The sequence below is a fragment of the Megascapheus bottae genome, chromosome 6, assembly GCF_031878675.1.
Source record: "Megascapheus bottae isolate mThoBot1 chromosome 6, mThoBot2.hap1, whole genome shotgun sequence".
NCBI classification, from domain to species: domain Eukaryota; kingdom Metazoa; phylum Chordata; class Mammalia; order Rodentia; family Geomyidae; genus Megascapheus; species Megascapheus bottae.
In genome coordinates, this window is record NC_143514.1 from 80,922,501 (window position 1) to 80,950,170 (window position 27,670).

General features: G+C 48.3%; 1 protein-coding gene across 2 annotated transcripts; it reads left to right on the forward strand.

Moving 5' to 3' along the window:
- Positions 1-298: 298 nt before the first annotated feature.
- On the forward strand, positions 299-16,891 carry Nol9 (nucleolar protein 9). 2 transcript variants are annotated; one of them, XM_090335939.1, is made up of 12 exons: positions 299-809; positions 2,287-2,506; positions 2,888-3,015; positions 6,231-6,366; positions 6,467-6,563; positions 7,532-7,629; positions 9,405-9,566; positions 11,489-11,786; positions 11,932-12,043; positions 14,490-14,667; positions 15,854-15,987; positions 16,468-16,891. In XM_090335939.1, exons 1-12 carry the CDS (start codon positions 309-311, stop codon positions 16,609-16,611), a joined length of 2,208 nt encoding a protein of 735 aa, XP_090192065.1. In that variant the 5' UTR covers positions 299-308; the 3' UTR covers positions 16,612-16,891. The 2 variants fall into 2 exon arrangements, with proteins under 2 accessions (XP_090192065.1, XP_090192066.1); XM_090335940.1 differs by having other exon boundaries at positions 6,470-6,563.
- Positions 16,892-27,670: the final 10,779 nt, after the last annotated feature.

Consider the following 27,670-nt stretch of genomic DNA (forward strand, 5'->3'; position numbering starts at 1 on the left):
AGGGGCGTGGCCGGGTGCCGGGGCGTGGCTGGGGGCCGGGGCGGGGCCAGGGCTCGGGGCGGGGCCGGGGCCCGGGGCGTGGCCAGGGCTCGGGGCGGGTCCGGGGCGGGGCCAGGGCGTGGCCAGGGCTCGGGGCGGGGCTGGGTGGACAGGGTAGGCATTCGGGAGCCTGCTCCGGGCCGGAGTCTCCGGCGTGCTTCCGGAGGCTAACACCAGAGGGCGCCTGCCGCTCACAGGCCGCGGGGCAGAGCGAGATGTGCCCTTGACAGTCTCGCGAGATTCTCCTGGGCCGGCGTCTGTGGCTCAGCATGGCGGACGCAGAGAGGCGTTTCAACCGGGCGCTCTACCGCTCCGTGTGGTCCAAAATCTACAAGATCCGGCCCAAGCTGGTGCTCTGCCGCCGCGATCGCCTCCGACTCCGGGCCCCAGGCCGGTGTGAGCGGCACCGGCGTCGGCGGAGGCTGCTGCAGGCCCAGGCGGCCCACGCGGGCGTGCGGGCCGGCGCGGCCGGGGAGAAGCCCGAGGTCGGCGCGGCCGGGGAGAAGCCCAGGATCGGGGCGGCCCGGAAGAATCTCAAGGCCGCGGCGGCCCCGAGGCCCCAGGCCGCGTCCCCCAGCCCAGCGCGCGACCCGCCCCTCAGCCGGCCCTTGGCCCCGCTCCCCTTCCCGATCAGCGCTCTGCTCCCCGCCGCGCCCAGCGTCCGCTTCCCCGGCCCGCTGTCCCCGCGGGCCAAACGGAAGAAGCGCCGGGGCCCGCTGGTGCGGCAGGTGGGCCCGGGCTGCGCGCTGCTGCTGCTGTCGGTGGAGGAGGTAGGCGGTGCGCGCGGGGTCCGCGGGCCCGGGGCGCAGCCGGCGCTGGGTGGCGGGCAGACCCGGAGGCAGGCTCGGGCCGGGACTGGCCGGGCGTTGCCCCTTAGCGAGAGGCAGAGCCAGGGGTCGAACTCGGGCAGCTTGACTGCCGGGGAGAAGGGAAAGCCAAGGAAACGGAGGGACTTGACAAGCCTGGCCCCTAGGTGAGGACGGGTGGCAGACGAGGTTTGATTTAAGGCGTAAGCCGAGTAGGCGGGTGCTCTGTCTGCCCCTTGAACCACGTCTCTAGCGCGTGTGTGCGTGTCGATACTGGGGCTTGAATTCGGGACTTCCTGCCCTCAGCCTTTTTGACCTGAGTCACACCTCCACGTTGACCTTTTGAATGGTTATTTGGAATTTGCGTCCCTGGATTGGCTGGGATCTCAGTCCTTGGGTCTCAGCTCCCCCGGAGTAGGTAGGACTGCAGGAATGAGCCACCAGTGACTCTGTTTTTAGTAGTTGTTTTGGAGATAAGACTCTTGCAGAATATTTTCTGCAGGGGCAGGCCTGAATCCTACATTCTTAGCCTCCTTAGGCTACTACTGGCTCGAACAACTTCTTCAAGTACAGGCTTGCTCTGATGCTGCCTTGGGATATGATCTTAGGGTAAAAATGTGTATTGCTTCACAGCCTCATGCCTGTAATCCTTGCCACTCAGGAGGCTGAATGATCTCAGGATGGCAGTTCAAAGCCAGACAGAGCAGAAAAGTCCCCAGGAAGCTCCTATCTCCAATTAGCCTGAAAAACCAGAAGTGGAGCTGTGGTGCAAAGTGGCAGATTATTCACCTTGAGCAAAAGAGCCCAGGACCTGAGTTCAAATCCCATGACTTTCCCTCCAAAAAGAGTGTTTGGCTGGGCAATGGTGGCTACACCTGTAATCCTAGCTACTCAGGAGCCTGAGAGCTGACGAAAGTGATTCAAAGCCATCCCAAGTCTGAGAGATTCCAGCCCACAAAAAACGTTTGGAGGCCTGGCTTAAGAAGTAACATCCCAGCAAGCAGTCAAAGCCCTGAGTTCAAGACCTTGTATCCACTAAAAATGGAAAGGACCTTGGTGCCTGTGATCGTAGCTATCTGGGTTAAGATATCAGGATCACTGTTTGAAACTAGCTTAGATTAAGTCCCTGAGACACTTATCTCCAATTAACAACAACAACAGCAACAAAAAGCCATAAGTAGAGCTGTGGCTTAAGTGGTAGAGTACCAGCTTTAAGCATAAAAGCTCAGGGCAGCACTCAGGCCCTGAGTTCAAGCCCCAGGACTGGCATGAAAAAAGAAAAGTGAAGGATGTGTGCTGGTTACCTAGTCCAGTGTTATCTGCCCCTAGAAATTGATCCGTTTTTAGATATTTGAATAGCAGCTTACATTTCAGTGTTTGGCACCAAGTTCTGTAATGTTATTTCTTCCTTTTTTTTTTTTTTCCTTTTAATCCCTGCTAGGAGTTTACTTTTGGTGGGACTTGTCGTCTGACTTGCCTCTATGGCGAGGTGGAGGTATTTGGTTATACCATCCGCCAAGGCCAGCCTCCTCAAGATCTCTTCTCTACCTTTACACACTCTTTCATGAATATCACCTCAGTTCATTACTCCACACCTCAGAAAAGCATGAAAGAGATAAGAAGGGAATTCCGGGTTTTGCTCAGATCTCGTCTTACCCTCGGTAAGGAAAAGAACTAAGTTGTTTGCAGATAACTTACTGTATTGAGGCCGATAGTATTTAAATACATATTGTGGTTTAGACATTGTGCTCAGAACTTGATTCCAGGACTTCTGTACTTACTCAGACACACAGGGTCCAATGGCATTAAAGTACTATTATTTTTAGTACTATTTTCTGCAGCCATGAATGTTGTATGAAATAACTTCTCAAACAAAATGTGGAAAAAAAGTCACTGTTACTGTACAAAGTGGTCTACTGAAGAAGACTAGAACATAATTAGTTACTCTCAGTTTACCTTTTAGCAGAGGAGCTAAGAGCCCTGAACAGCATAAAATTTAGTAAAGTTGCTACGTCTGAGATGATTTATTTTTCTCTTTGCAGAGGACAGATCTTGGTCGATAAAGAATTTTTCTCCTCTATGTTCCCTTGTGATGCTAGAACAACTGAAAAACTCCACTGTAAACTTCATTACCAGCTATCCAGGTTTATCTTGTGTTTTCATGCAAGAGGTAAAATCAGTTTCATTCAGTTTTGCTAACTACTTGCATCCAAACAGTCAAACCAAATTGTTCTATAAAATGTTCTCTTTGAATCAGTCTGTCTTGTTAGTGGGATAGGTCCATAGTTGAGAAATAGTCTGGCCAAGTGCCAGAGGCTCATGCTTATAATCCCAGCTGTTCAAGAGGTGAGATCTGAGGGTCTTGATTTTTAAGCCAGCCCTGGCAGGTGTGTGAGACTCTTTATCTTCATTTAACCAGCAAAAAAGCCAGTAGTGGAGCTGTGGCTCACGTGATAGAGCATCTCCTTGAGCATAAGAGCTTAGAGAGAATACCCTGACCCTGAATTCAAGCCTTAGTATGTGTACATACAACAACAAAAACAGATGGGGGTGGGTGGGGATGTGGCTTAGTGGTAGAGTGCTTGCCTAGCATACATGAGGCCCTGGGTTCGATTCCTCAGTTCCACACAAAATAAAAATAATAAAAGAAAAAAAAATAGTCTGTATAGAAAGGTACATCATGGACAATCTCTTCTCCCCTTCCTCAATTTTTTTTTTTTTTTGGCCAGTTCTGGGGCTTGAACTCATCAGGGCCTGAGCACTGTCCTTGGGCTTTTTTTCCTCAAGGCTGGCACTCTGCCGCTTGAGCCACAGCACCATTTCTGGTCTTTGTGCATGGTAGACGAGCACTCTACCACTAGGCCACACTCCCAGGCCCGTCAGTTTTATTTATTTATTTTTTTTCAGTCTTAGGGCTTGAAGCCTAGGCCTGGGCGCTGTCCCTGAGCTCTTCAGCTCAAGGACACCGCCCTACCCCTGAGCCCCAGCGCCACTTCCCCTTCCTCAGTTTTATTCACCCAACAGAAGTCACTGCTGGGTGCCTATAGCTCACGCCTGTAACCTTAACTGCTTAGGAGGTTGAGATCTGAGGATTATGGTTCAAAGCCTCTCCAGTTAACCACCAGAAAACTGGAAGTGGCACTGTGGCTCCAAGTAATAGTGTTAGCCTCGAGCAAGAGCTCCAAGGGCTGGGATGTAGCTCAGTGGCCAATGCTTGCCTCCTAAGTGCAACATCCTGGGTTTGATTCCCACTATCAGAAAAGACAAGACAAAAGATCTCAGAGTCAGTGCCCAGGCCCCAAGTTCAAGCCCCAAGACTGACAAAAAAAAAATAAAAAAAGCTACTGTTTCTGGCAGTGGGTGCCTATAATTGCAGCACTTGGGAGGCAGAGGCAGGAGGATGAGTTAAGAGTCTAGCTTGAACTCTGTTGTGAGATCTTATCTCAAAACAAGTCCTGGGTAGAGCATGTGGCTTGGTGGTAATCAGATAATCTGCCTAGCAAGTGAGAGGTCCTTAGTTCTAATGCCATTGAAAAACAAGCCCACTGCTTCATTTTAAGGTTGGCAAAATTCAAACAAAGCCACTGAACTTAGTTAATGGTTATCTCGATTTTCTGTAAGCAGTGAGTAAATACTGTCAATATACTTACAATTCTATTTTTTCTCCCCCCCCATTAGTTGTGGGCCTTGAACTCTGGGCCTGGCACTGTCCCTGAGCTCTTCATCTCAAGGCTACTGCCCTACCCCTTAAGCCATAGCACCACTTCCACTTTTCCAGTGTATAATTGGAGATGAGTCTCAGGATCTTTAGTGCCCTGGCTTTGAATTGTGATCCTCAGATCTCAGTCTCCTGAGTAGCTAGGACGACAGACATGAGCCACTGCACCCAGCTACTTCCATTTTTCTTTTGCCAATAAGTTCCTAGTTTTCTGAAGCACGTTCCGCTGCTGTAAATGACTTCCCTAGCCAGTACAGTGTGTGTGTGTGTGTGTGTGTGTGTGTGTGTGTGTGTGTGTGTGTGTGTGTGTGTGTGTGTGTGTGTGTGTGTGTGTGATCTTCAGCATTAATAGACAGCAGATGTGAAGGAGAATCACAGAGGGGGATTGGGGTGGATGCACGGAGCCAAGCAGGTTTGTTGTGGCCCGGTAGACTTCCCCTGGGAGACACCAACCGTCAGTAAACGGTGAGTGTGGAGTTCAGGGAAGAGCTTGGAAGTCTGCATCAGTGAAGAGAGCCCTTTAACTCTCTTTAACTCCCTGCCCTCTCCACCCCCCAGGCTTGCACTGTCCTTGGGCGGACTTGCTTGCTTGCTTGCTTGCTTGCTTCCTTTCTTTCTTTTTTTTTTGTGGGTCATGGGGCTTGAACTCTGGCCTGGGCACTGTCCCTGAGCTCTTCAGCTCAAGGCTACTGCCCTATCCTTGAGCCATAGCTCCATTTCCCATGTTCTAGTGAATAACTGGAGATAAGAGTCTCTCTGCTTTGTATTGCCTGGGCTGGCTTTGTACCTCAATCCTCAGATCTTAGCCTCCTGAATAGCTCAGATTACAGGTGTAAGCCATCATTCATGGTTGTCCTTAGGCTTTCTCAAGGCTAGAGCTCTACCACTTGAGCCACAGCACCACTTCTGGCTTTTTCTATGTGTGTGGTACTGAGGAATTGAACCGGGGTCTTCGTGCATGGTAGGCAAGCACTCTACCACTAGGCCAAACTCCTGACCCCTGTTTCTGTTTTATGTTTTACTCGCTCTCCTTCTCTCTCCCTCCCTCTCCTTCTCTGCCGCCCTCCCTCCCCCTCCCCCCTCTCCTTCCTCCCCCCCCCCCTCTCTTTTGGTACTGCTACCAGGATTTGAACCTCAGGACCTGGCACACTCTTGATTTCTTGCTCATGGTTGGTGCTCTACCTCTTGCCACCTTGAGTTTTCTGCCCGGGGTGGCTTCAAACCATAATGCCTCTAGGTTTTAGCCTCCTGGATAGCTAGGATTACAGGTGTGAGCTACTGATGCCTGGCTAGCAGATTTTTTGGCCAAGTCTTACTAGAATGCCTCAAACATCTTCCTCCTACCCCTTCAGTGTGGGCACCAGGGTATAACCCCTTGCTTAGTGAATGGCATATTTAAGTCTCCGTGCCATCTCTTTTTCTCTAGAACCTTCTGCAGGAGTGATAGCTTGGAGGAACTGTGAACTGTGGAAGCAGACATAGATGGCTTCAGAGTAGAGTTGATGGGACTTGCTGAAGAGTTTCACACTTGAGGGAAGGACCAAATATACCCTTTGTGATTAGTTTATCTACAAACAAGTCACACTTTTGTTGTTGTTATAAAGAAAACCTTAAAATTTAAATTGTTGGGCTGTTTTTTTGTTTTGTTTTGTTTTGTTTTTCCCCAGAGTGGTCCAGTCCAGATCAACTCTGAATCTTTAGCTTTGAGATCTGTTGGCATCAGAAAGGAGAAGCAGAGAAGAAAACTTACCTTAACTGAGAGTGTCCGTTCGGCACTTGAGGAGCTGGTCAATGTTGCTAGGGGTATGTACTATATTCCCATCAACTTGACAGTAGCCCCAAACCATCTTTAAAGCCCTGAGGACAGTGGTTGATTTCAGGTCAATGTTCGTTCTGCCCGCAGAAGAAATGGACGACTGTATGGTTGTCCTGGTTTGTGGAGCTCAGGATGTTGGAAAGTCAACTTTCAATAAATTCCTGATTAACAAGTTGTTAAAAAGGTAAGAGTCTTTTTGTTGTCATTTTGGCATATTATTAGGTTTGTGCCTGTGTGCACACATATGCATGCCAATACTGAGGCTTGAACTTAGCCTGAGTGCTGTCTCTTAGCTTTTTGTGGGTTGTGGTACTTGAACTCAGCCTAGGCACTGTCCCTAAGCTCTTCAGCTCAAGGCTACTGCCCTACCCTTGAGCCAAGCCCCATTTCCTGTTTTCTAGAGGTTAATTGAAGATAAGAGTCTCAGGTCCTTTTGGGCCCGGGCTGGCTTTGAACTTTGATCCTCAGATCTCAGCCTCCTGAGTAGCTAGGATTATAGGCATGAGCCATCAGTGCCTGGCTACTCTGGGCTTTTTTGCTGGTTATTTTGGAGATGGCGTTTCCCAGACTTTTCTTCCCAGGCTGGCATTGTCCAAATTCCTCCAGGTCTCAGCATTCTGAGAAGCTAGAATTATAGCAGGAGCCACTGGTGTTCCTGCTTGCTGTGACTTAGTTGTTTTGGTGTTGGCACTGGAGTTTGAACTCAAGGCTATGCAGTCTTTTTTTTTTCTACTTATGGCTAACAGTCTACCAGTGGAGCCACATTTTCACTTCTGGCTTTTTACCAGTTAATTAGAAGTGTCTCAAGGATTTGTGTGCCTCGAGTGGTTTGAACCTCAGTTGTTAGATCTCAGTCATAGGTGTGATTAGCTGGGGTTATAGGCGTGAGCCCCCTGTACCAGATTGAGTGTGGTGTTCTGAAGGTGACCCTGGCTGTGCACATGTTAATGAAGGAGGGCCATCTGCCTCGAACGCCGCACAGGGTTGGTTTTGCTTGTGCAAAAAAGTGGAACTATAAAACTGTTGGTTAACTACCATTCATCAGCATAAAGTAAACAACATAACATTGTGATTGCTATCCGTGTGATTTCTCTGTTTACTAAATAATGATATTTAAAACTCTCTCTTTAAAAACAAAACAACGATTTTCAGTATTCCCTGTGTTGACTACTTGGAATGTGATCTGGGGCAGACAGAGTTTACTCCTCCTGGCTGCATTTCCTTACTGAATATTACAGAACCAGTTCTGGGTATGTATGGTATATTTACTAAATGTCTTGTTTTATAAAATTCAAAAATAAAGATGCTAAAATGTCAGTATATGAGTAAAATGTGAGAAGTGGACATGCACCTGCAAACTTGTGTGTGTGTGTGTGTGTGTGTGTGTGTGTGTGTGTGTGAGTGAGAGAGAGAGAGAGAGAGAGAGAGAGAGAGAGAGAGAGAATATACTGGGTTGGCCTAGGCATTATCTCTGTGCTTTTGTCTAAGACTGGTGCTCTACTATTTGATGTTGAGGGTCTCACAATGTTCCTGCTCAGGTTGGCTTTGAACTGTGATTGTCTGTCTTCTAAGTAGCTATGATTATATAGGCTTCAGCCACTGATGCCTGGCTGGGTTTTTATTTTCATGAAGTTTAGGAGTTATTATAATATATCTTCTTTTGTTTTTTTAAATTTATTTTAGTGATGGGAATTGAGCCCATGCCTGTACATAGTAAACTAGCACCTTTTTGACCCCTTTTGTTTTTATTTTAATTTTTATTTTGCCAGTCCTGGATCTTGAACTCAGGGCCTGGGCACTATCCCTGAGCTTCTTTTGCTCAAGGCTAGCATTCTACCACTTGAGCCACAGTGCCACTTCCAGTTTTTTCTATTTTTATGGTACTGAGGAATCAAACTCAGGGCTTCGTGTCTTCTAGGCAAGCACTCTACCACTGGGCCAAACTCCTGGCCTAAGCTACATTCCCAACTATTTATTTATTTATCCAGTCCTGGAACTTGAACTCAGGGCCTGAGCACTGTCCTTGGACTTTCTCAAGGCTAGAGCTCTACCACTTAAGCCACAGCACCACTTCCTGCTTTTTCTATGTATGTGGTACCGAGGAATTGAACCTGAGTCTTCGTGCATGCTAGGCAAGCACTCTACCAGTAGGCCAAATCCCAACACCTCTTTATTTTATTTTTGAGACAGCCTCTTCGGGTCCCCCATTTTCCCATTGTCTGGGATTACAGTAATGAACTACCACACCTGTAATTTTTTTTTGGGGGGGGGGGCTGTCCTGGAGCTTGAACTCAGAGCCTGAGCACTATCCTTGGGTTTTCCCAAGGCTAGAGCTCTACCACTTGAGCTTGAGCTCAGGGCCTGAGCCCTGTCCTTGGACTTTCTCAGCTCTATCACTGGAGCCTCAGCACCACTTCTGGCTTTTTTCTATGTATGTGGTACTGAGGAATTAAACCTGGGTCTTCGTGCATGCTAGGCAAGAATTCTACCACTAGGCCACACTCCCGGCCCCATCTGGCTTTTTCTATGTGTGTGATACTGAGGAACTGGACCTGGATCTTCGTACATGCTCTGCAAGCACTCTACCACTAGGCCGAACTCCTGGTCCTTTGTAGTTTGTTTTTATAGTACTGGAGATTGATTCAGAGCTTTGAGCTTGCTAGGCAAGCAGTCTGTCACTTGAACTATGTTCCTAGATCTATATCCTGCACATGAATCCCTTATCTAAGTATATGATCCACAAATATTTCCAGGCATTTTCTAGATCATCTTTTTGTTGTCTCAGAAGTGTGTTGTGATATACAGAAGAAATTTTGTTTTGGTGAAGTCTAATATGTCTGGAATGTGTACGTGTGTGTGTGTGTGCGTGTGTGCGTGTGTGCGTGTGCGCGCGCGCACGCGCACACGTGCATTGTGAGCATGTGCAGGCTGCTGTGGTTGGACAGGGTTCATACAGGCCAGAACAATGCTCTACCTCTGTGCTATGCCCCCGCTCCACTGAGTTACCCTAACCTCTGTCTTCCAGGACCGCCCTTTACCCACCAGAGGACCCCACAGAAGATGGTGTATTTTGGGAAACCTTCTTGTAGAAACAACTGTGAGAACTACATTGAGATAATAAAGTATGTGTTCAGCTCTTACAAGAGAGAGTCACCGCTGATCATCAACACAATGGGCTGGGTGGTAGGTGAGTAAGGCCGTGTATTTATGCTGCAGGCAAGGGGCAGTCAGCTGGAGTCATAGGAATCTGTGGGCCGTGTGACAGATGAGTACACATGCACTACCATGTTCAAGTGAGCATGACCATGTCTGTCTTATCTCGTACTTTGAGACGGTGTTACTGTAGCTGAGACTGACGTGGAACCTTATGTATATGCCAGGCTGGCCTCGAGCTCCTGGTCCTCCCAAGTGCTCGGATTGTAGGCATCCACCACCTGTCCCCTTTACCTTTTCTTTCTTTTTTGTCACTCGTAGGGCTTGAACTCTGGGCCTGGACATTGTCTCTGAGCATTTCAGCTCAAGGCTACCACCCTACCCCTAGAGCTACAGCACCACTTCCAATTTTCTAGTGGTTAATTGGAGATAAGAGTCTCATAGTCTTTAGTACCCAGGCTGGCTTTGAACCACAATCCTCAGATCTCAGCCTCCTGAGTAGCTATGATTACAGGCATGAGCCACCTCGCCTGGCTGTCTTTACCATTTCTTTCTGCTGAAAACATTCAGTGTCTTGTAGCTTTTTTCAGATGTGTGCATACATGTGTGTGCACTGGTCTTGGGGCTTGAATTTGGGGTCTGGGCACTATTCCTTAACCTTTTCATTCAAGGCTAGCACACTACCACTTAAGCCATACCTTCACTTCTGGCCTTTGGGTAGTTAGAGATAAGACTCTCACAGACTTTCAAGTTCTAATCCCTTGGAATTATGATTCTCAGATATCAGCCTCCTAAGTGCTGCTATTATAGGCAGGAAATGTCAGTTCTTAGCTTTCCTGTACCTTGTTTTGTTTCCATTTCTTGGATCTTGTACCTTTTGTGTGTGTGTGGGTCTTAGGGCTTGACCTCAGCCTGGGTGCTGTCCCTGAGCTCTTTAGCTCAAGGCTACTGCCCTACCCTTGAGCCAGATCTTGTGCCTTTTTGAGCCATGCCTCTAGTTCTGAGTGAAGATTAATGGAAGGTTAATTGGATATAATTGCCTGGACTGGATTTGAACCACAATCCTCAGATCTCAGGCATGAGCCCTCAGCATCCAGGTCCACCTCTTAATTTTTCAGAGTTTTTCTGACTTGGCTGGCTCCGCTCCTGAGGCCTGCTGCCGGTACTTCATAGCATAACTGGGGTTATGCCGTGCGGTACAATCCCCAGCTTCTTCTTTGTCTCTGAAAGAGATGACAAGTATGTCCACTCAGCTTGGTTTCGTGTGTTTGTGTGTGTATGTGTGTGCGCGCATACACGTGCCCATGTGCCAGGCATTGTGTTTAAATTCAGCTTGGACACTGACCTGGGTTTTTGCTGGAGGCTAATGCCCTGTCACTTTGAAGCATAAAACCACTTCTGACCTTTTTTTGGTAGTTTAAGTGAGAGAGAAGAGTCTCATAGACTGAAAGCCCAGGATGCCTTTGAACTGCGATCTTCAGATCTCCGCTTCTCAGTAGTAGTTAGGATTACAAGTGTGAGCCACCAATACACAGCTGAGATGGACCTTTTATCAAATTATAGGGACTGGGAGTTTGGCTGAGTGGTAGAGTGCCTGCCTAGCAGGCATGAAGACCCAGGTTCAATTCCTTGGTACCACATGCATAAAAAAAAAAAAGCCAGAAGTGCTGTGGCTCATGTGGTAGAGCTCTGGCCTTGAGAAAGCCTAAGGACAATGCTTAGGCCCTGAGTTCAAGCCAGGGCCAGGACTGGCAAAAAAAAAAAAACAACAAAGAAAACACAACAAATTATATGGTGTTTTTTGTTATTGGGATGATTGTATATTCTGATGATAAGAGTCCAGTTTCTTCGACATCTAATGGCTCAGTTCCTGGCCTGGGACAAGTGTGCTCTTGGGCTTGTGTTGGGGCCATCAGCTCTTGTGTGCTGACCTTTCTGTCCTCTCTTTCCTCACAGATGATGGGCTCTTGCTGCTCATCGACCTTATCCGGCTGCTGGCTCCCACCCACGTGGTTCAGTTCACTGCGGCCCATGTCAAAAACGTGCCGATCCTCACCCCAGAGTATGTGGAGGAGACAGATGGCCTGTACACAAAAAGCAAGTCCAAACACAGAAATCGGTGTTTCGAATTCTCGGAATTTGGAGATAATTTGGAATTGACTGACGAAGAGAAAGACAGTCCCATTTTCTTGAATGGATATAAGCTATTTTATGTTTATTCAGAGTTTACATTTTGTAAAATTGTAAGAAATAGGTAAGTAAGTTATCAAATTGCTAATTATGTTGTCAGGATGTCACGGTCGCGCATCTGTAAGATTCCCGTCCTTGGGAAGTGAGGTGGAAGGAAGGGTCTTTGTGAGCGGGTGACTGTATTCATACCCTTTTGATTTGCTTTTCAGAGAATCACATAATAGAGTTCTTCGAGGGTTGGCTGTATTAGGTTATCTCAGCCTGCTGATGCCTTCAGAGCCCAAACCACCAAGCTTCTTGCCCAGTCTCACACCCTATCAGGTAAGAGGCTTGTCTTCCATCTTCTGATGGCTCTGACTGCCCATTGTAACGGTTTCCTGTTCAGTCCTCCCCTGTGCCGTGGCTTCTATAATGAGCCCCATTCGATGGATGGATAAACAAAGGTATAGAGAAGCCGAACAGCAGAGTTGGCATTCAGATCTAGGCAGCCCACAGATGTGGTTCTGTGTGCTTCCTTTCCCCTCCCCCTTTCTCTCTCTTTCTCTCTTCCTAGGTCCTAAACTCAGGGCCTGGATGCTATCCCTGAGGTTTTTGTTGTTGTTTTGTTTTGTTTTTGTTTTTTGCCAGTCCTGGGCTTGAGCTCAGGGCCTGAGCACTGTCCTTGGACTTTCTACCACTTGAGCCTCAGCACCACTTCTGGCTTTTTTTTCTATGTATGTGGTACCAAGAAATTGAACCCGGGTCTTCATGCATGCTAGGCAAGCACTCTACCACTAGACCAAACTCCTGGCCCCCCTGAGCTTTTTTTGCTCAAGGCTAGCATTCTACCACTTTCAACCCCAGGGTCACTTCCGGTTGTTGTTTGGTTAAGGTTTCAGGCACTTTTCTGCCTGATCTAGCTTGGAATTGATATCCTTAGGTCACCGCCTCCTGAGTAGCTAGCTAGGATTAGAGGTGTGCCCTAGCACTCATCATGGTCATTGGTTTTTAGGAAATACTCTGAACTTTAAATCTCCTTTTTTTGGCTTGACATTTATTCCCGAAACCTAATATATGTATAATTACCTATCTAAACTGGGTGTGATGGCTCACGCCTGTAATACTAACTACTCAGGAGGCTGAGATCTGTGGATCACGATTCAAAACCAGCCAGGGCACTAAAAACCGTGAGACTCTCATCTCCAGTTAACCACTAGAAAACTGGAAGTGGAGCTGTGGCTCCAGGGGTAAGGAGGTAGCCTTGAGCTGAAGAGCTCAGGGACAGTGCCCAGGCCGAGTTCAAGTCCCATGACTGACTAAATAAATAAATAACTACTTGTCTACCTCTAAAATTTGAAATTACCGAAAGAGTGGTAGTGTTAGTCACTTCCCTGGTCCCCCAGGAATGTGGGCAGTATTTCTTTTCACTTTTTTTTTTGGTGCTGGGGATGACATCCGGGGCCCCCTGCCTGGCAGGCATGAGCTGTACCCCTGAGCCCTATCCATCTTTTGTCTAGTTCAGGGTTTGAACCTAGGCCTTGTATTCTTGCTCTACCACTTAAGACATGCCCCCAAGCCAGATTTTTTGCTGTTTAATTGCAGGTAAGAGTGTAGAGTTTGTGTCTCTTGATACCTTTGGATCAGGATGCCCAGATATCAGCCTCCAGAGTAGCTGGGATTACAGGTGTGAGCAACACCTGGCTCTGGCTCTGGCCATCTTTCTTAACTCCTCATTAGGAAATGAATGGAGGCCTTTTTAATTCAGAAAGTCCTTACCTCAGGAGACTTGGTGAACAGTGTTTCATATTCTTTTTTTCTTTTTTTTTTGCCAGTCCAGGGCTTGAACTCAGGGCCTGAGCTTTCCTTGGACTTTCTCAAGGCTAGAGCTCTACCACTTGAGCCTCAGTGCCATTTTCAACTTTTTTCTATGTATGTGGTACTGAGGAGTCGAACCTGGGTTTTCGTGTGTGCTAGGCAAGCCTTATGCCACTAAACTCCAGGCCTTTTTTTTTTTTTTTTTTTTAATTTTTTAAATTGGTCCTTGGACTTGAACTCTGGGCCTGGGCACTGCCCCTGAGCTCTTTGGCTCAAGGCTAATGCTCTACCACTTGAGCCACAGCTCAAGTGGTTTTCCAGTGGTTAATTGGAGCCTGGGCTGGCTTTAAATCATGATCCTCAGATCTCAGCCTCTTGAGTAGCTAGGATTACAGGTGTGTACACTGGCACCTGGCCATCCAGTTGTGATTTATAGCAAGCATTGCTGGTGTACAAAAAGTGTGTGGCCTCTTAGGGTCTCTGTATTAAAGCTGCAGCCACAACCAAGCCCTGGTGTTTTCATTCTTTTTGGTAGTGGTTTTGTAGGCCTTGCTTTACGTCACTGGCTAGTCAGTTGGTGGTAATTAAAGTTGGGCTTTTCAGCCAAGCTGGCCTGGTAGCATATGCCTGTAATCCCATTCTTGGGACCTAGTCAGGAGCCTCTCCAAAACAGAGAGGGCCAAGTGCTGGTGGCTCACGCCTCTAATCCTAGCTACTCAGGAGACTGAGATCTGAGGATCTGGGTTCAAAGCCAGCCTAAGCAGACAAAAACCACAAGACTCTTCTCCAATTAAACAGTAAAAATTTTTAGCCTGGATTGGAGGTATGCTTCAAGTGGTAAAGTGCCAGTCTTGAGCAAAAAAATGAGAGTATGAGAGTCCTGAGTTCAAGCTCCTCCAGTACTGGCACAAAAGAGGGAAGATTGGAGGAAGGGAAGAAGGATCTTTCAAAACACAAAGTATTTATTCTTCAGGTCCCTTTTAACTCAGTTGCTCTCCGGATCACGCATTCAGATGTCGCCCCCACCCATGTGCTGTACGCGGTGAATGCCAGCTGGGTCGGCCTTTGCAGGATCATGGATGATATCAGTGGCTACACCAGGGGCCCCATCCTGCTGGCCCAGACGCCCATTTGTGACTGTGTGGGGTTTGGTGAGTTCTGTCTTAAACCTGTCCCTGGACCTGCAGGACCTGCTTTCTCCCAACTCTATGTCTGTCTCTGCTGGAGAGGTGGCCTCTTCCATTGTTGGTGCTGTTTGCTCTGGCACTATTCTTCCAGCCCAGCTTACTCGTGGACACCTGCTGTGAGGTGTGAGGGTCCCCTGCCACTACATCCCTACCTCTCCCTGGAGCCAGGCTCCTGTCCCTCATCCCCTTGCCTGTGTTTCCACAGCTGGCCATTGGCAGGTCTGGTGCCTCGGTGAATGCACGTTAGGTTTCGTACCTCTGCTGGCCTGTCGGCCCTGACAGTCAGGTGATGTGAAAGCAGGCATGCTGCACTGGCTCGGGGCGCAGGGTGGGGACCCACCGGGCCTCTTGGGGGCGCTCTTAACTCTGAGGGTAATGACATTGGGAAGGCGTCTAAAACTGAGTAACCCCAAGGTAGCAAAATCTAAACAATTAAATGCACACTTTGCTGGGCACTGGTGGTTCACACTTATAATCCGAGATCCTCAGGAGGGTGAAATCTGAGGATCCAGTTCAAAGCCAGACTGGGCAGAAAAGGCTGGGTGTGTCTATCCTGGGGGTCTGAACTCAAGGCTTGGGTACTGTACCTGTGCTTCTTTTGCTCAAGGCTAGCGTGCTAACTACTTGAGCCGCAGCTCCACTTGCAGCTTTTTTGGAAGCTAATTTGACAGAAGAGTCTCGTAGACCAGCCCAGGCTGACTTGAAAGCGCAGTCCTCGGATCTCAGCCTCCTGAGTAGTGACGATTCCAGGTGTGAACCACAGGCGCCTGACCATGAGACTTAACTTCAGTTACCCACCCAAGAGCCAGAAGAGTAGCTGTGGTTCAAGTGGTACAGTGTCACCCTTGAGTGAAAAAGCTCAGGGACAGTACCCAGGCACCAGTACCGCACAATAAACACTAAATGAACGAATGCATTTGTTAGGTTTGTGCACTGCTCCTTCTCAAAGCATTTCCAGAGTGTGTCATGTGGTAGACCCTAGAGCTGGATGTGTGCGCCTCCCTCTTGGGTCCTTTTTAGTCAGGCCTTGTCATCAGAGCTCAGGAAACCCTGCAGATGGTCTCAGTGATACTTCGTGTTCTCAAAGCAACACAGACTGTTGATGTCACTCGCTGGCTGTGGGAGGCTGATTGGCTCTTGTGTCTTGAAGGACTCTGTAGAGGTGTTGACATGGAGAAGCGGGTATATCACATCATCACCCCCGTGCCCCCAGAAGAGTTAAAGACTGTGAATTGTCTGCTCGTTGGCTCCGTCAACATTCCACCTTGCATCTTCTGTTCCCAGGTGAGCCACTTGTGACAGCCCTGTGGAGCCTCCGCCTCCACTCCAGTCCCAGCAGACAGGCCCCGTGCCCCGGAAATGGGAACTTTGTGGTAGGGCAGCTTGGTGAGATGTAAGCTAGAGTTTGAGGATGGCCCCAGGCTCCTGGCTGAGGCCAGGAGTCCTGCAGCATTTGGCAGGTGCCCAGGGCAGGGCCTTCCCTCGAGCCAGAGTGGTAGACGTCCCCAAGGCTGCCCCTGCAATGCAAGGCCCGGCGGCCTCGTTTGTCGGGGAAGACCTGGGAGAAAGAGGCTCTGCAGTACACCCACCCTCTGCTGGTGTTTGGTGTTTGTGGAGAGGGCTTAGGAAGAGGGGGGAGTGGCTGGCTGCTTCCTCCCAAGTTTCCCTTGTGAGAAAAAAATAGTCTCAAATTGGAGCAAGACGCCCAGTCCCCTCGCTACCTGCTCCCCAGGGCTGGACAAACTCCATGTGTTTGTGTTTCAGCGGGGCCTGGAAGGCACCATCCCATACATCACAACAGACTACAATTTCAACCTTCCTGGCGCCTCGGAGAGAATTGGAGTAAGAACAGTCACAGAAGCAGAGGGAATGCAGATAGATCCCAGATTTTACCAGAAAATAAAGTGAAGTTTCAACAAGGGGAGAGACTTCTACCGGAAAGCGTCCTCTCCAGCCTCAGTCAGAAAACTTGGGACTCTTATGGACAGTGTTCATGTAACTTGTCAGTGCTTTGTGTGATTAATCTTTTCTACTTTCCCCTTAGTTTAGCTGGAGTATAAACTTGCCCGATCTTTTGTATGGGTTATTATGTTTGTTGTCTGGTGTGGTTTCTAAACAGATCGTAGGCATGTGGAAACATTTTTGTACCATTAAAGCTGGGAGAATAGGATTAATCTCTCAAAAAGTTCTTCAAAGTCCTGGTTATTTGAGAAGGATAAAAACAGGGAAATGGGCCACAAAAACATATCAAGAATTGTGACAGGCTGGTCTGCAGAATCTGATGTGTGCCCACCAGAGCTGTGTGTGGACTGGGCAGGCAGGGGTGGGCCATGCCTCTTGGAGCCACGGGGTGCTGGGGTGTTCTGACCTGCACGCTTGGCACCATCGGCCTTCTGGTCATATGACCAAATGTTGGTACATTTTATCAAGCTTTAACAGATACAAGTGTGGAGCACAAAGCCCTCGTTATTTTATCTTTTTGCTATTATTATTGTTGTTGTTGCCAGTCCTGGGCTTGAGCTCAGGGTCTGAGCTCTGTCCTTGGGTTTTCTCAAGGCTAGAGCTCTACCTATGAGCCTCAGCACCACTTCCAGCTTTTTTCCTATGTATGTGGTACTGAGGAGTTGAACCCGGATCTTCATGCTGTTAGTCGAGCACTCTATCACTCGGCTAACCTCTCTACCTATTTTTTCTTTTTAATGCTGTGGGTTTATATTAAAGAAGCCATTCATCCTGGGACTCTTTAAATCCTGATTTGCCCAGGTTACCTTCTCGCCTAGGGCCAAAGACACTGCCATGGGGTGGAAGTGGAAACCTGGCCATCTGGACCTACATTCAGTCAACTTTTGGGACAGCTTGGCTCACTCCTCGGAGCAGCTGGATCCAAGCGTGGGTCACAAATAACAGGTGGACAGGTGGCCCTGGCAGCACGGTTCTCCTGGTGGTGATGCTTCAGTCTTTTCAAGATTTAAATAGTTTGGGAACCAAGGATCGTCAGGCCAGGTTCTCATTTCTGCATTTGAGCAGTGAGATAGGAATGTCTGTGAGACTCTTATGGTCAAATAACCCACAAGAAGTAAAGTCTAAAGCCAATCTGGGCAGAAAAATCTGCAAGACTTACACTCTACCACCAGGCCAAACCCAAACGCCTTGCCTCTGCAAGACTCTTAATCTCCAGCAAAATGCTGGACTGAAGGCATGACTCAGTAGAGTGCCAACTGGGAGGGTAGAAGCCAAATGAGAGAGGAGGCCCTGAATTCCAGCCGCAGTACCAGCACACACACAAAAAAGGCTTCCTGGTCTGTGTGGCGCTGAGCTATCTTTATGTAACTGAACCGTTGCATCTTCCTCGATCTCAGTCCTGAGCAGAGCCCTCGGCGTGTTGAAGATCCCCCGAGCTCTCGGTGCTCCACTTTGTGTGTATGTGTGCAGGGGTGAGCGAGGTGGGGCCTGGGACTTGAACTCTGGGCCTGGGCATTGTCCCTAGGCTTTTTTTGTTCAAGACCATTTCGGCTTGCACAGTTCTATGTGAGGCTTTTTGGGGGTGGTTGAGGTGGGAGCCTCATGGACTTTCCTGCCTGGCTGGCTTTGCACCACAGTAGTCAGATCTCCCCCTCTTGAATAGCTAGGATTACAGATGTGAGCCACAAATGCCTGGCTAGGCACCACTTAATTCAGTAGTCTTAAATTTAGTTCTTGTCATTTTTCTGTTTTACTTCTGGTGGGGGCTGGAACAGGTTCCTCTGTGTTGCCTAGGCTGGCCCTGAACTAAGAGGTCCTGCAGCCCCAGCTCAGTCACCCAGGCGCCCTCATGGTGGGCATCAGCTACCACACACAGATCTGCCAGGCATTTCAATGGTGACCTTGCATTTCACAATAATAAATACTAAGGACATGCCGAGGACATGCTCTACTCCTGAGTTAGGCCCTTAACCCCCACTCTCTTTGTCAGCACTGAGGTTTAAACATAGGGCCTTGCACTTGCTAGGCAAACACTTTAGCACTTGAGCTATGCCTTCACATGTTTTTTTTGCCAGTCCTGGGGCTTGAACTCAGGGCCTGGACACTGTCCTTGGACTTTCTCAAAGCTAGTGCTCTACCACTTGAGCCTCAGTGCCATTTCCAGTGTTTTCTGTGTATGTGGTACCGAGAAATAAAATCTAGGGCTTTATTCATGGTAGGTAATCTACCACTAAGCCACTTTCCCAACCCAAACACTTATTTAAATCCAGGATTACCTTTAGTTTTTAGTTTGTTTGTTTTGGGGGGTTGTCCTTGGGCTTGAGCTCAGAATCTGGATGCTGGTCTTTAGCTTTTATTTGAACTGCACTCACTCCTTAGACTTCAGCCCTGAGTGTTGGCAAGAACCCACCTGCCTTTAGCCTTTTTTTTTGGTGGGGAGAGAGGTCAGTTGTGGGGCTTGGACTCAAGGCCTACTCACTGTCTCTGAGCATTTTTGCTCTAGCACTTTGAGCCACAGAGCCACTTGCGGTTTTTTGAAGTCTAAAAGGAGATGGAATCTCTTGGCCTTTCCTGCCCAGGCTGCCTTTGGACCATTGTCCTCAGTATCTCAGCCCCTGAGCAAGTAGGATTTCAGCCAGGAGCCTTCAGCTTTTAAAATACTGAGCCTCGTGAGCCTGCATCAGTAAAGGAACGGTGCCGCCACTAGGGGGCGCTGTTGATACTGATTCGATGGCTGTGGACGGCAGAGTGGTGAGCTTAACTAGACGGTGTGTTGGGGGCCCAAACCCAGGATCTAGGCTGAGCCCGTTGGAGTAGCCATAGTACCAGTCCTAAATGTCTGCAGGTGATTCTCAGGAGGAAGAAGGAGATGAGACTTGGCCTCAGGCTGTGTAGGTGACAGCAGCTGTCTTCCTGCTCTGCTTCAGCTGCCTGAGTGTTGGGACTGAACGCATGCATAACCACACCTGACCTACCCTGTGTCTTTGCTGAGGATTTCCCGATAAAGTCTTCTTTACCAAAACGGTTGTTTCTGAGTGTGTGAACTCAACATTCAGAAGTTCTGGGACGATGCACACATTAAATGTGTGAACCCGCCCTGTGCAGCTGTCCTGCCTCCAGGCCATTCACCTTGAGTTTGCTCTTGTTGCCAAAGATCTAAGCTCAGGGCAGCATATCTGACCACTAGTGAAAGCTACTGCTGGGAAAAACTATATTGCTTTAAAGTTCTAATTTAGGGCTGGGGTAGAGTGTTGCCTAGCATGCATAAAGCTCTGGGTTCAATTCCTTAGTACCACATACACAGAAAAAGCTGGAAGTGGCACTGTGGCTCAAGTGGTAGATTGCTAGCCTTGAGAAAACCCAAGGATAGTGCCCACGCCCTAAGTTCAAGCCCCTGGACTGGCAAAAAAAAAAAAAGTCTAATCCCAGCCCATTGCTTATCACGGAAGCAGGCTCTCATGCGTGATGTTCTTCCTTGTGTATGTGATTATGTGTGCTACTGAACCATGGCCTAATGTATGGCTCCTATTCCATTACCTATGTCTGATCATTCAAAGATTTTTCAAGGAACCAAAGGTGTGGTTCAGATAGTAGAATGCCAGTCAAGCAATGAAAGCCAGTGCCAGATATTTAGTTTAAGTCCCTGTCTCAACATAAATCTTTTTTTTTTCAGTCAGGTGAAGGTGGCTCATACCTATAATCTTAGCTACTCAGGAGGCTGAGATCTGAGGATCACCATTCAGAGCTAGCCCTGGCAGGAAAATGTATGAGATTTGTCTCCATTTAACCACCAAAAGGCTGGAAGTGTAGCTCAGGTTCAAGTAATAAAGCACTAGCCTTGAGCAAAAAAGCTCCAAGGTCTTGAGTTTAGTGCCCAGGCCCTGAGTTCAGGGCCCACACACTAAAAAGGAATCATTGAGAACCTGAATTGTGCTATAATTGTAGTATATAAAATAAATCATATTATTCTAGGCAATAACTCTTTATATGTGTACATGTGTATATTTATTTTTTGTTCAAGGCTAGCACGCTACCATTTGAGCCACAGTGCCACTTCCGGCCTTCTCTGTTTACATGGCACTAAGGAATTGAACCCAGGGCTTTATGCGTTCTAGCCATGTACTCTACTACTAAGCCACATTTCCAGCTATGACTTTTAATTTTATTTATTTATTTATTGCCAGTCCTAGGCTTGGGTTCAAAGCCTGAGCACTGTCTTTGGGTTTTCTCAAGGCTAGAGCTCTACCACTTGAGCCACAGCACCACTTGCAACTTTTTTCTATGTATGTGGTACCGAGGAATCAAACCTGGATCTTTGGGCATGCTAGGCAAGCACTCTACCACTAGGCCAAACTCCCAGACCAACTTTTTAAAGTAGCTATGCAGCAGCGTTTCAATTCTACATTTCAGGTTATGAGTAATATCACTCAATCTCCTCCATAGTTCCCATCCTATTCATACATTCAAGTTACATAATGTCAGCTTTCCCACGCTATACATGGAATAATGACTGGGTGTAAAGAAACCATGGCAGAAAGCAGTTGGGGTAAGAAATAGTCTTCAAAAAGGGTTGATGAATTTGGGGTGCAGAGCCAGGGAAGCTTGGAAGGCCTCCAGCAATGCCTGGGCTTCATTTCCAGGTCTGTTTTAATCTCCCTGTCTGGGCAGTGAGGAGACATGCTATAGTCTGGCCTGCCTCTGAGGGTCTATTAGGAGAACGAAGCGGGGGAGGGAAGGGGTGCCCAGATAGTGGAAAGGTTCTAAAACAGCAAACAACAGAATACCAACCAAACCTGGGGCCTGTGATGGTAATAATGGCCTTAGCCAGTGAGCCCTTGGCCTGGCTATCTTCCTCCTAGGTTGTGCTGGTAGGGAGAATGAGACTTGGCCAACAAGCCAGGGCCCCAACAGTGGCTAAAACAAATAAGGGGGCCATTCGTGCAGAGGGGGATGCCCACATGACCTACTAGGCCTCTTCTGAAGGGCCTTGCTAAGTTAACTATTCTGGAGGCTTTGCCAGCATAAGAGTGAGCTCTGTAGGGCAAACAGGGGTACAGGCGGATTGGAGCTGGCCTGAGGCCTGGGGATGAGGGGCTCAGCTGAAAATGCCAGGAGCTGAGTAAGCAAAGCCTTGGGAATGGGCAAATAAAGCTGTGCTGAGCAAATGAGGAGCAGGGCTGGGAAGCCTAGGGTTGCTATGGTAACCAGCCTGAAGCCTCCATGGCTCTCAGCACACTCACTTTGGAGTTTTCCAAATGCTTTGGCATTTATTTGGTCTCGTGCTATGCCTGTCTCTTCCCAGCCAGGGGGAGCCCCCCTGTTTCCAGGCATTCCTCCTCGGGACAGTGTCTGGGTCTCCAGGACAGAGAAGAAGGCCTTCAGAGGGAGCCAGCTCTGTGAAGACGTCGCCTGTTCTTGGAGCAAGCAGGACCTCAGGACTAGAAAATCCAAGGGGGGAAAAAGCAGGAAGAAGGTAGTGTGGACCAAAGGTGAAATACACAGCGCCCAGGGACCTGCACCTGAGATGCCCACTGGCAGTGCCCAGAGCTCTGGGGATTTCCTCAGCAGGCAGATGCAGCTGGAGAAACATCAGACCGGGGCACAGGCTTGGGGGACCCCTTAGAGCAGGTGAGCAGCGGGGCAGGAGGAAGGAGACCCTGTGGAATGGCCTTGTGGCCGGAGGGCTGGGCAGAGCTGTCCCTCCAAAGGTAAAAGGTGAACTCAGTCTTGACAAAATGTGGGTGCCAGCTTCAAAGTTGTCTTACCACTGAACCTAGTCTCTCTCTGTCTCTCTCTGTCCCAGTACTAGGATTTGAACTCAGGACGTGGGTGCTTTCCCTTAGCTTTTTCACTCAAGGCTGGAGCACTACCACTTGAGCCATAGCTCTACTTCCAGATTTTTTGGTGGCCAGTTGGAAATAAAGGTCACAGACTTTACTGTCCAGGCTGGCTGTGAGCCTTAATCCTCAGATTTCAGCCTCCTGTAGCTAGGATTACAAGTGTGAGCCTCTGGCACCTCGCTTAGACATACCAGCACTTTAGAACTGACCTTCTGGGATGGACTTCTGGGTGTCTCCTGTCTTTCCTCTTGTAACTGATGCCATTACCAACACCCTTATATCTATCACCCTGCACCTTTGAGAATATTTGCAGAATACCTCCCTAGAAAAGCAGCATTGCATGCTGGGTATGGTGGCTCATACCTGTAATCCTAGCTACTCAGGAGACTGAGATCTGAGGATCGAGGTTCAAAGCCAGCCTAGGTGCTGAAGTCTATGGTTAATCTCCAATTAACCATTAGGGGAAAACAAAACAAAACAAAATAAAATGAAACAAAAAACCAGAAGTGGCACTGTGGCTCCAGAGGTAGGGAGGTAGCCTTGAGTTGAAGAGCTTAGGGAGAGTGCCCGGCCCAGAGTCCAATCCCTACAACCCACAAAAAAAAAAAGAAAAGAGAAGAAAAGTGGCCATTACAGGCCAGGAGTGTGGCCTAGTGGTAGAGTGCTTACTAAGCATGCATGAAGACCCAGGTTCCATTCCTTGGTACCACATACATAGAAAAGCTGGAAGTGGTGCTGTCAAGTGGTAGAGCTCTAGCCTTGAAGAAAGCCCAAGGACAGTGCCCAGGCCCTGAGTTCAAGCCAGAGGACTGACAAAAAAAGAAAGGAAGGAAAGAAGGAGGGAAGGTAGGAAGGAAGGAAGGAAGATGGCATTGCTGGGTGGGAGAAATGTGAGTATTTTGCATTTTTTTTTTTTTTGCCAGTCCTAGGCTTGGGCTCAGGGCCTGAGCACTGTCCTTGGACTTTCTCAAGGCTAGAGCTCTACCACTTGAGCCTCAGCACCACTTCCAGCTTTTTTCTATGTATGTGGTACCGAGGAATCGAACCTGGGTCTTCGTGCATGCTAGGCAAGCCCTCTACCACTAGGCCAAACTCCCAGCCCCATGTTTTGCATCTTAATGGCTATGTCTAGAATGCCATCAAACAACGAATTGTTCTGCCAGCAGTGAACATTTTGGCCCTGTGTATGCCCGCTATGTGTGGTTGTCGTCTTCATGGACCTGCATGGGGTATCTCTTCATCTACTGCAATGCCATAGCTCTTAGCAGAGGGGTGTGGGCAGTTGAAGGATCTGACATCATGCTTCTAGAACTTCTGAGGGTGGAAGCCAGTGAGAGCACAGCACACATAAAGCTTTTCTCTTTCTTATTAGTCTTCCCGCGTGTGTGTGTGTGTGTGTGTGTGTGTGTGTGTGTGTGTGTGTGTACACATGTACAGATCCTAAGGTCTAAACTCATAGCCTGGGCACCGTTCCTGACCTTTTGTGCTCAAGACTAACAATATTGCCTGGGAATGTATGTGGCTTAGGTAGAGTGCTTGCCTAGCATGTATGAATCTCTGGGTTTGTTTCCTCAGTAATACGTATACAGAAAAGGCTGGAAGTGGTGTTATGGCTCACATGGTAGAGTGCTAGCCTTGAGCAAAAGAAGCTCAGGGATGGTAGAGTGCTAGCCTTGAACCAAAGAAGCTCAGGGACAGTACCCAGGCCCTGAGTTCAAGTCCCAGGACTGGAAAAAAAAAAGACTAGCACTACCACTTGTCCCACAGTAAAGATAATAGCAAAAAAAAAAAAATTGTCCAGGACCTGAGTTTAAGCCTCAGTACTTGGGGGAGTCATATAGACTTTACTAGCTAGGCTTTGAACTATGATCCTGAGATCTCAGCCTCCTGAGTAGCTAGGATTACAGGCGTGAGCCATCAGTGCCTGGCAGAATTACACATTTGAGAACCAGCCTAGACTACATATTAAGATGCTGTCTGGGGCCGGGAGTTTGGTCTAGTGGCAGAGTGCTTGCCTAGCATACACGAAGACCAGGGTTCAATTCCTAGGTACCACATACACAGGAAAAAGGCAGAAGTGGTGCTAAGCTCAAGTGGTAGAGCTCTAGCCTTGAGAAAGCCCAAGGACAGTGCTCAAGCCCTGAGTTCATGCACTAGGACTGGCAAAAAAAACAAAACAAAACAAAAAAAAAAACGCTGTCTCAACAAGACAAAAGAAACAAAGACTAATATAGAGGTCTGGGAGAGAGTAGTAAAGTACCTGTCTAGCATATGCAAGCTCCCCACCAGGAACAAAACAACAAGACCTTGGGCAGAGCCAGGCACTGGTAGCTCATACCTATGATCCTCCCTACTGAGGAGGCTGAGATCTGAGGATCATGGTTTGAAGCCAGCCAGGTAGAAGAGTCCATGAGACTTACCTCTACTTTTAAGACCTATATCCTGAGAATCCTCTTGGTTCTGGATGAACTGGGACAGTTTGTCACCTTTGGTCAAACAAAAGACATGTCCCTGCCTCAGGGCCTTTCTCCTGCTGTTTCCTCCACCTGAGGTATTCTTCCTCAGAAACCTGGTTGGCCAGCTCCCCACATCATCCCAGGCTCTGCTCAAAGTCTTTTCTAAGTCATGTGCATGTGCACATGTGTGTTCACACCGGGGACTCTCAGGACTGGTACCACGCCAGTGCTAAAAGGTACTCAGCTCACATCTGTGATCCTAACAACTCAAGGGGCTGAGATCTGAGCATTGCGAGTCAAAGCCAGCCCTGGCAGGAAGTCCATGAGACTCTTATCTACAATTAGCTGCCAAGAAAGCAAGAAATGGAGCTGTGGCTTAGGTGGTAGAGCACTAGTCTTGAGCTAGGCTAAGCCCTAAGTTCAAGCCCCAGGGTAGGTACACACACACAAAAAGAGGGGCCAGGAGTTTGGCCTCGTGGTAGAGTGCTTGCTTAGCATACGTGAAGGCCTGGGTTTGATTCCTCAGTACCACATACATAGAAAAAGCCATAAAAATCTATGACAGGCTATATACTCTATAGACATAGTTTTTTTTTTTTTTTTTTTTTTTTTGCCAGTCCTGGGCTTGAGCTCAAGGCCTGAGCACTGTCCTTGGACTTTGTCAAGGCTAGAGCTCTACCGCTTGAGCCTCAGCACCACTTCCGGCTTTTTTCAATATATGTGGTACCGTGGAATCGAACCCGGGTCTTCGTGCATGCTAGGCAAGCACTTTAACCACTAGGCCAAACTCCCAGCCCCTAGACATAGTTTTATTATATATTTTAATGTATCTATGACATATAAACCCTCAGCTTAATTTTAATTATGCTCTAAAAATCTCTGTGCCAGTGATTGTATATATAGAGATTCCCTTCTTGAATACTTGTTTGTTACACATGGCATTTGAAATACGATGTAAAAACTCAATGTTAATAAAATTTAAAAAATTAAAATTAAAAAAAAAAGCCAGAAGTGGTTCTGTGGCTTATGTGTAGAACTCTAGCCTTGAGAAAGCCTAAGGACAGTGCTCAGGTCCTGAGTTCAAGACCCAGGACAGGAAAGATTGAAAGAAAGAAAGAAAGAAAGAAAGAAAGAAAGAAAGAAAGAAAGAAAGAAAGAAAAGGAAAGGAAGGAAGGAAGAAAGAAAAGGAAAGGAAGGAAGGAAGGAAGCTAAGGTGGAACATCTCCCCTGCCCAAGGAACTCCCTCTCCATCCTGGGGATGGGTCCTGGGCTCCTGTGGCCGGAGGAAGGTAAGGCTGGCTGGACGCAGCTTGCATCTCTGCTGGGCATGGCCGGAGGATAGTAAGAATACTTTGCACAGAAAAGGGTGAGTGTTCCAGCCATGGGCTAGATGTTTTGGAATCCAGGCTGTCCTGGAAGTTTGACCTGTCTCTCTGTGGTCAGGAGCCTGGCCTAGAAGCCTTTGTTCCTTGGATGGACTTGGCCTTGAGCAGGCCTAGCCTCAGCCTGACCGGCTGGGCTTGGCAGTCTACACAGCCAGCAGTGTGCTACGAGGCTGGAATGTAGCTGTCTGGCTTCTGCCACAAGCAGCTGGAAACTTAGGCCCCTGGTTCCTGCTCTTGCCTCCCCAAGGCTGAGAGATTTCTGGCACCCAGCTGGCAAGACCCTGCAGGCCTCCTAGGGGAACTACCAGGCCAGCTCCTGGGATGGCCTCTGGCTAGGGCATTCTGGGAAGTAGGAAGTCTTGATGCTTCTACCTGAAAGAAGAGCCAGCAGAGGAGTAAAGATAGCTCTCTCTCCCCGTAAACCTGTAATCCCAGCAACTCCAGAGACTGAAATCTGAGGACTGCACTTGGCAGCCAGCCTGGGCCAGAAAAGTCTGTGAAACTTTCACTTCCAATTATCCTCCAAATCCAAACATGGAAGTATGTCTCAAGTGGTAGAGTGCCATCTTTAGTGGAAAAGCTAAGAGATGTACTCAGACCCTGAGTTCAAGCCCCCAATATTGTCACATAAAAAAAAAAAATGAGGGACTGTGAATGTGGTTTAGTGATAGAGTGCTTGCCTAACATACATGAAGCCCTGGGTTCAAGTCCTCAGTACCACATACACAGAAAAAGCCAGAAGTGGTGCTGTGGCTCAAGTGGTAGAGTGCTAGTTTTGAGCAAAAACAATATCAGCCCTGCCCCCACCTTTTCATCTAGCCCCAGGACTGGCAATAACAAAAACAAAGACATGGAGAGGCAGAACCTAGCTGGGGCAAGCCCTGAGGGAGTCTTAGGTTAGAGACAAACTGATTGGGAATTTATTCCAGTTCAAGTGAACGGGCCAGGTGGGGTCCTAGGCAGTCAGAGAGGAATGAGGTCAGGGGCTGTGGGAGCGACTTTCCTATCCAAAGTGCTGTCTAAAGCAGACAGGATTCCAGAGCGGCCAAAATTGCTGGAGGGGGTTGGGGAGGGGCAGGGAGTTTGGTCTAGTGGTAGAGTGCTTGCCTAGCATGCCTGAAGACCCAGGTTTGATTCCCAGGTACCACATACATAGAAAAAACCGGAAGTGGTGCTGTGGCTCAAGTGCTAGAGCGCTAGCCTTGAGAAAGCCCAAGGACCGTGTTCAAGCCCAGGACTGGCAAAAAAAAAAAAAAAAAAATGCTGGTAGGAGAAGACTTCAAGCCAGCCAGAGACGAGGGTCAGGTCCCTGCCTGCAGCTAG

Bases quoted from the DNA above. Each gene is read 5' to 3' on its own strand.
- Nol9 (XM_090335939.1), top strand. From the start codon at position 309: ATGGCGGACGCAGAGAGGCGTTTCAACCGGGCGCTCTACCGCTCCGTG. The intron at 3,016-6,230 runs GTAAAATCAGTT...GTTTTTCCCCAG, and splicing joins CTTGTGTTTTCATGCAAGAG to AGTGGTCCAGTCCAGATCAA. The intron at 6,367-6,466 runs GTATGTACTATA...TTCTGCCCGCAG, and splicing joins GCTGGTCAATGTTGCTAGGG to AAGAAATGGACGACTGTATG.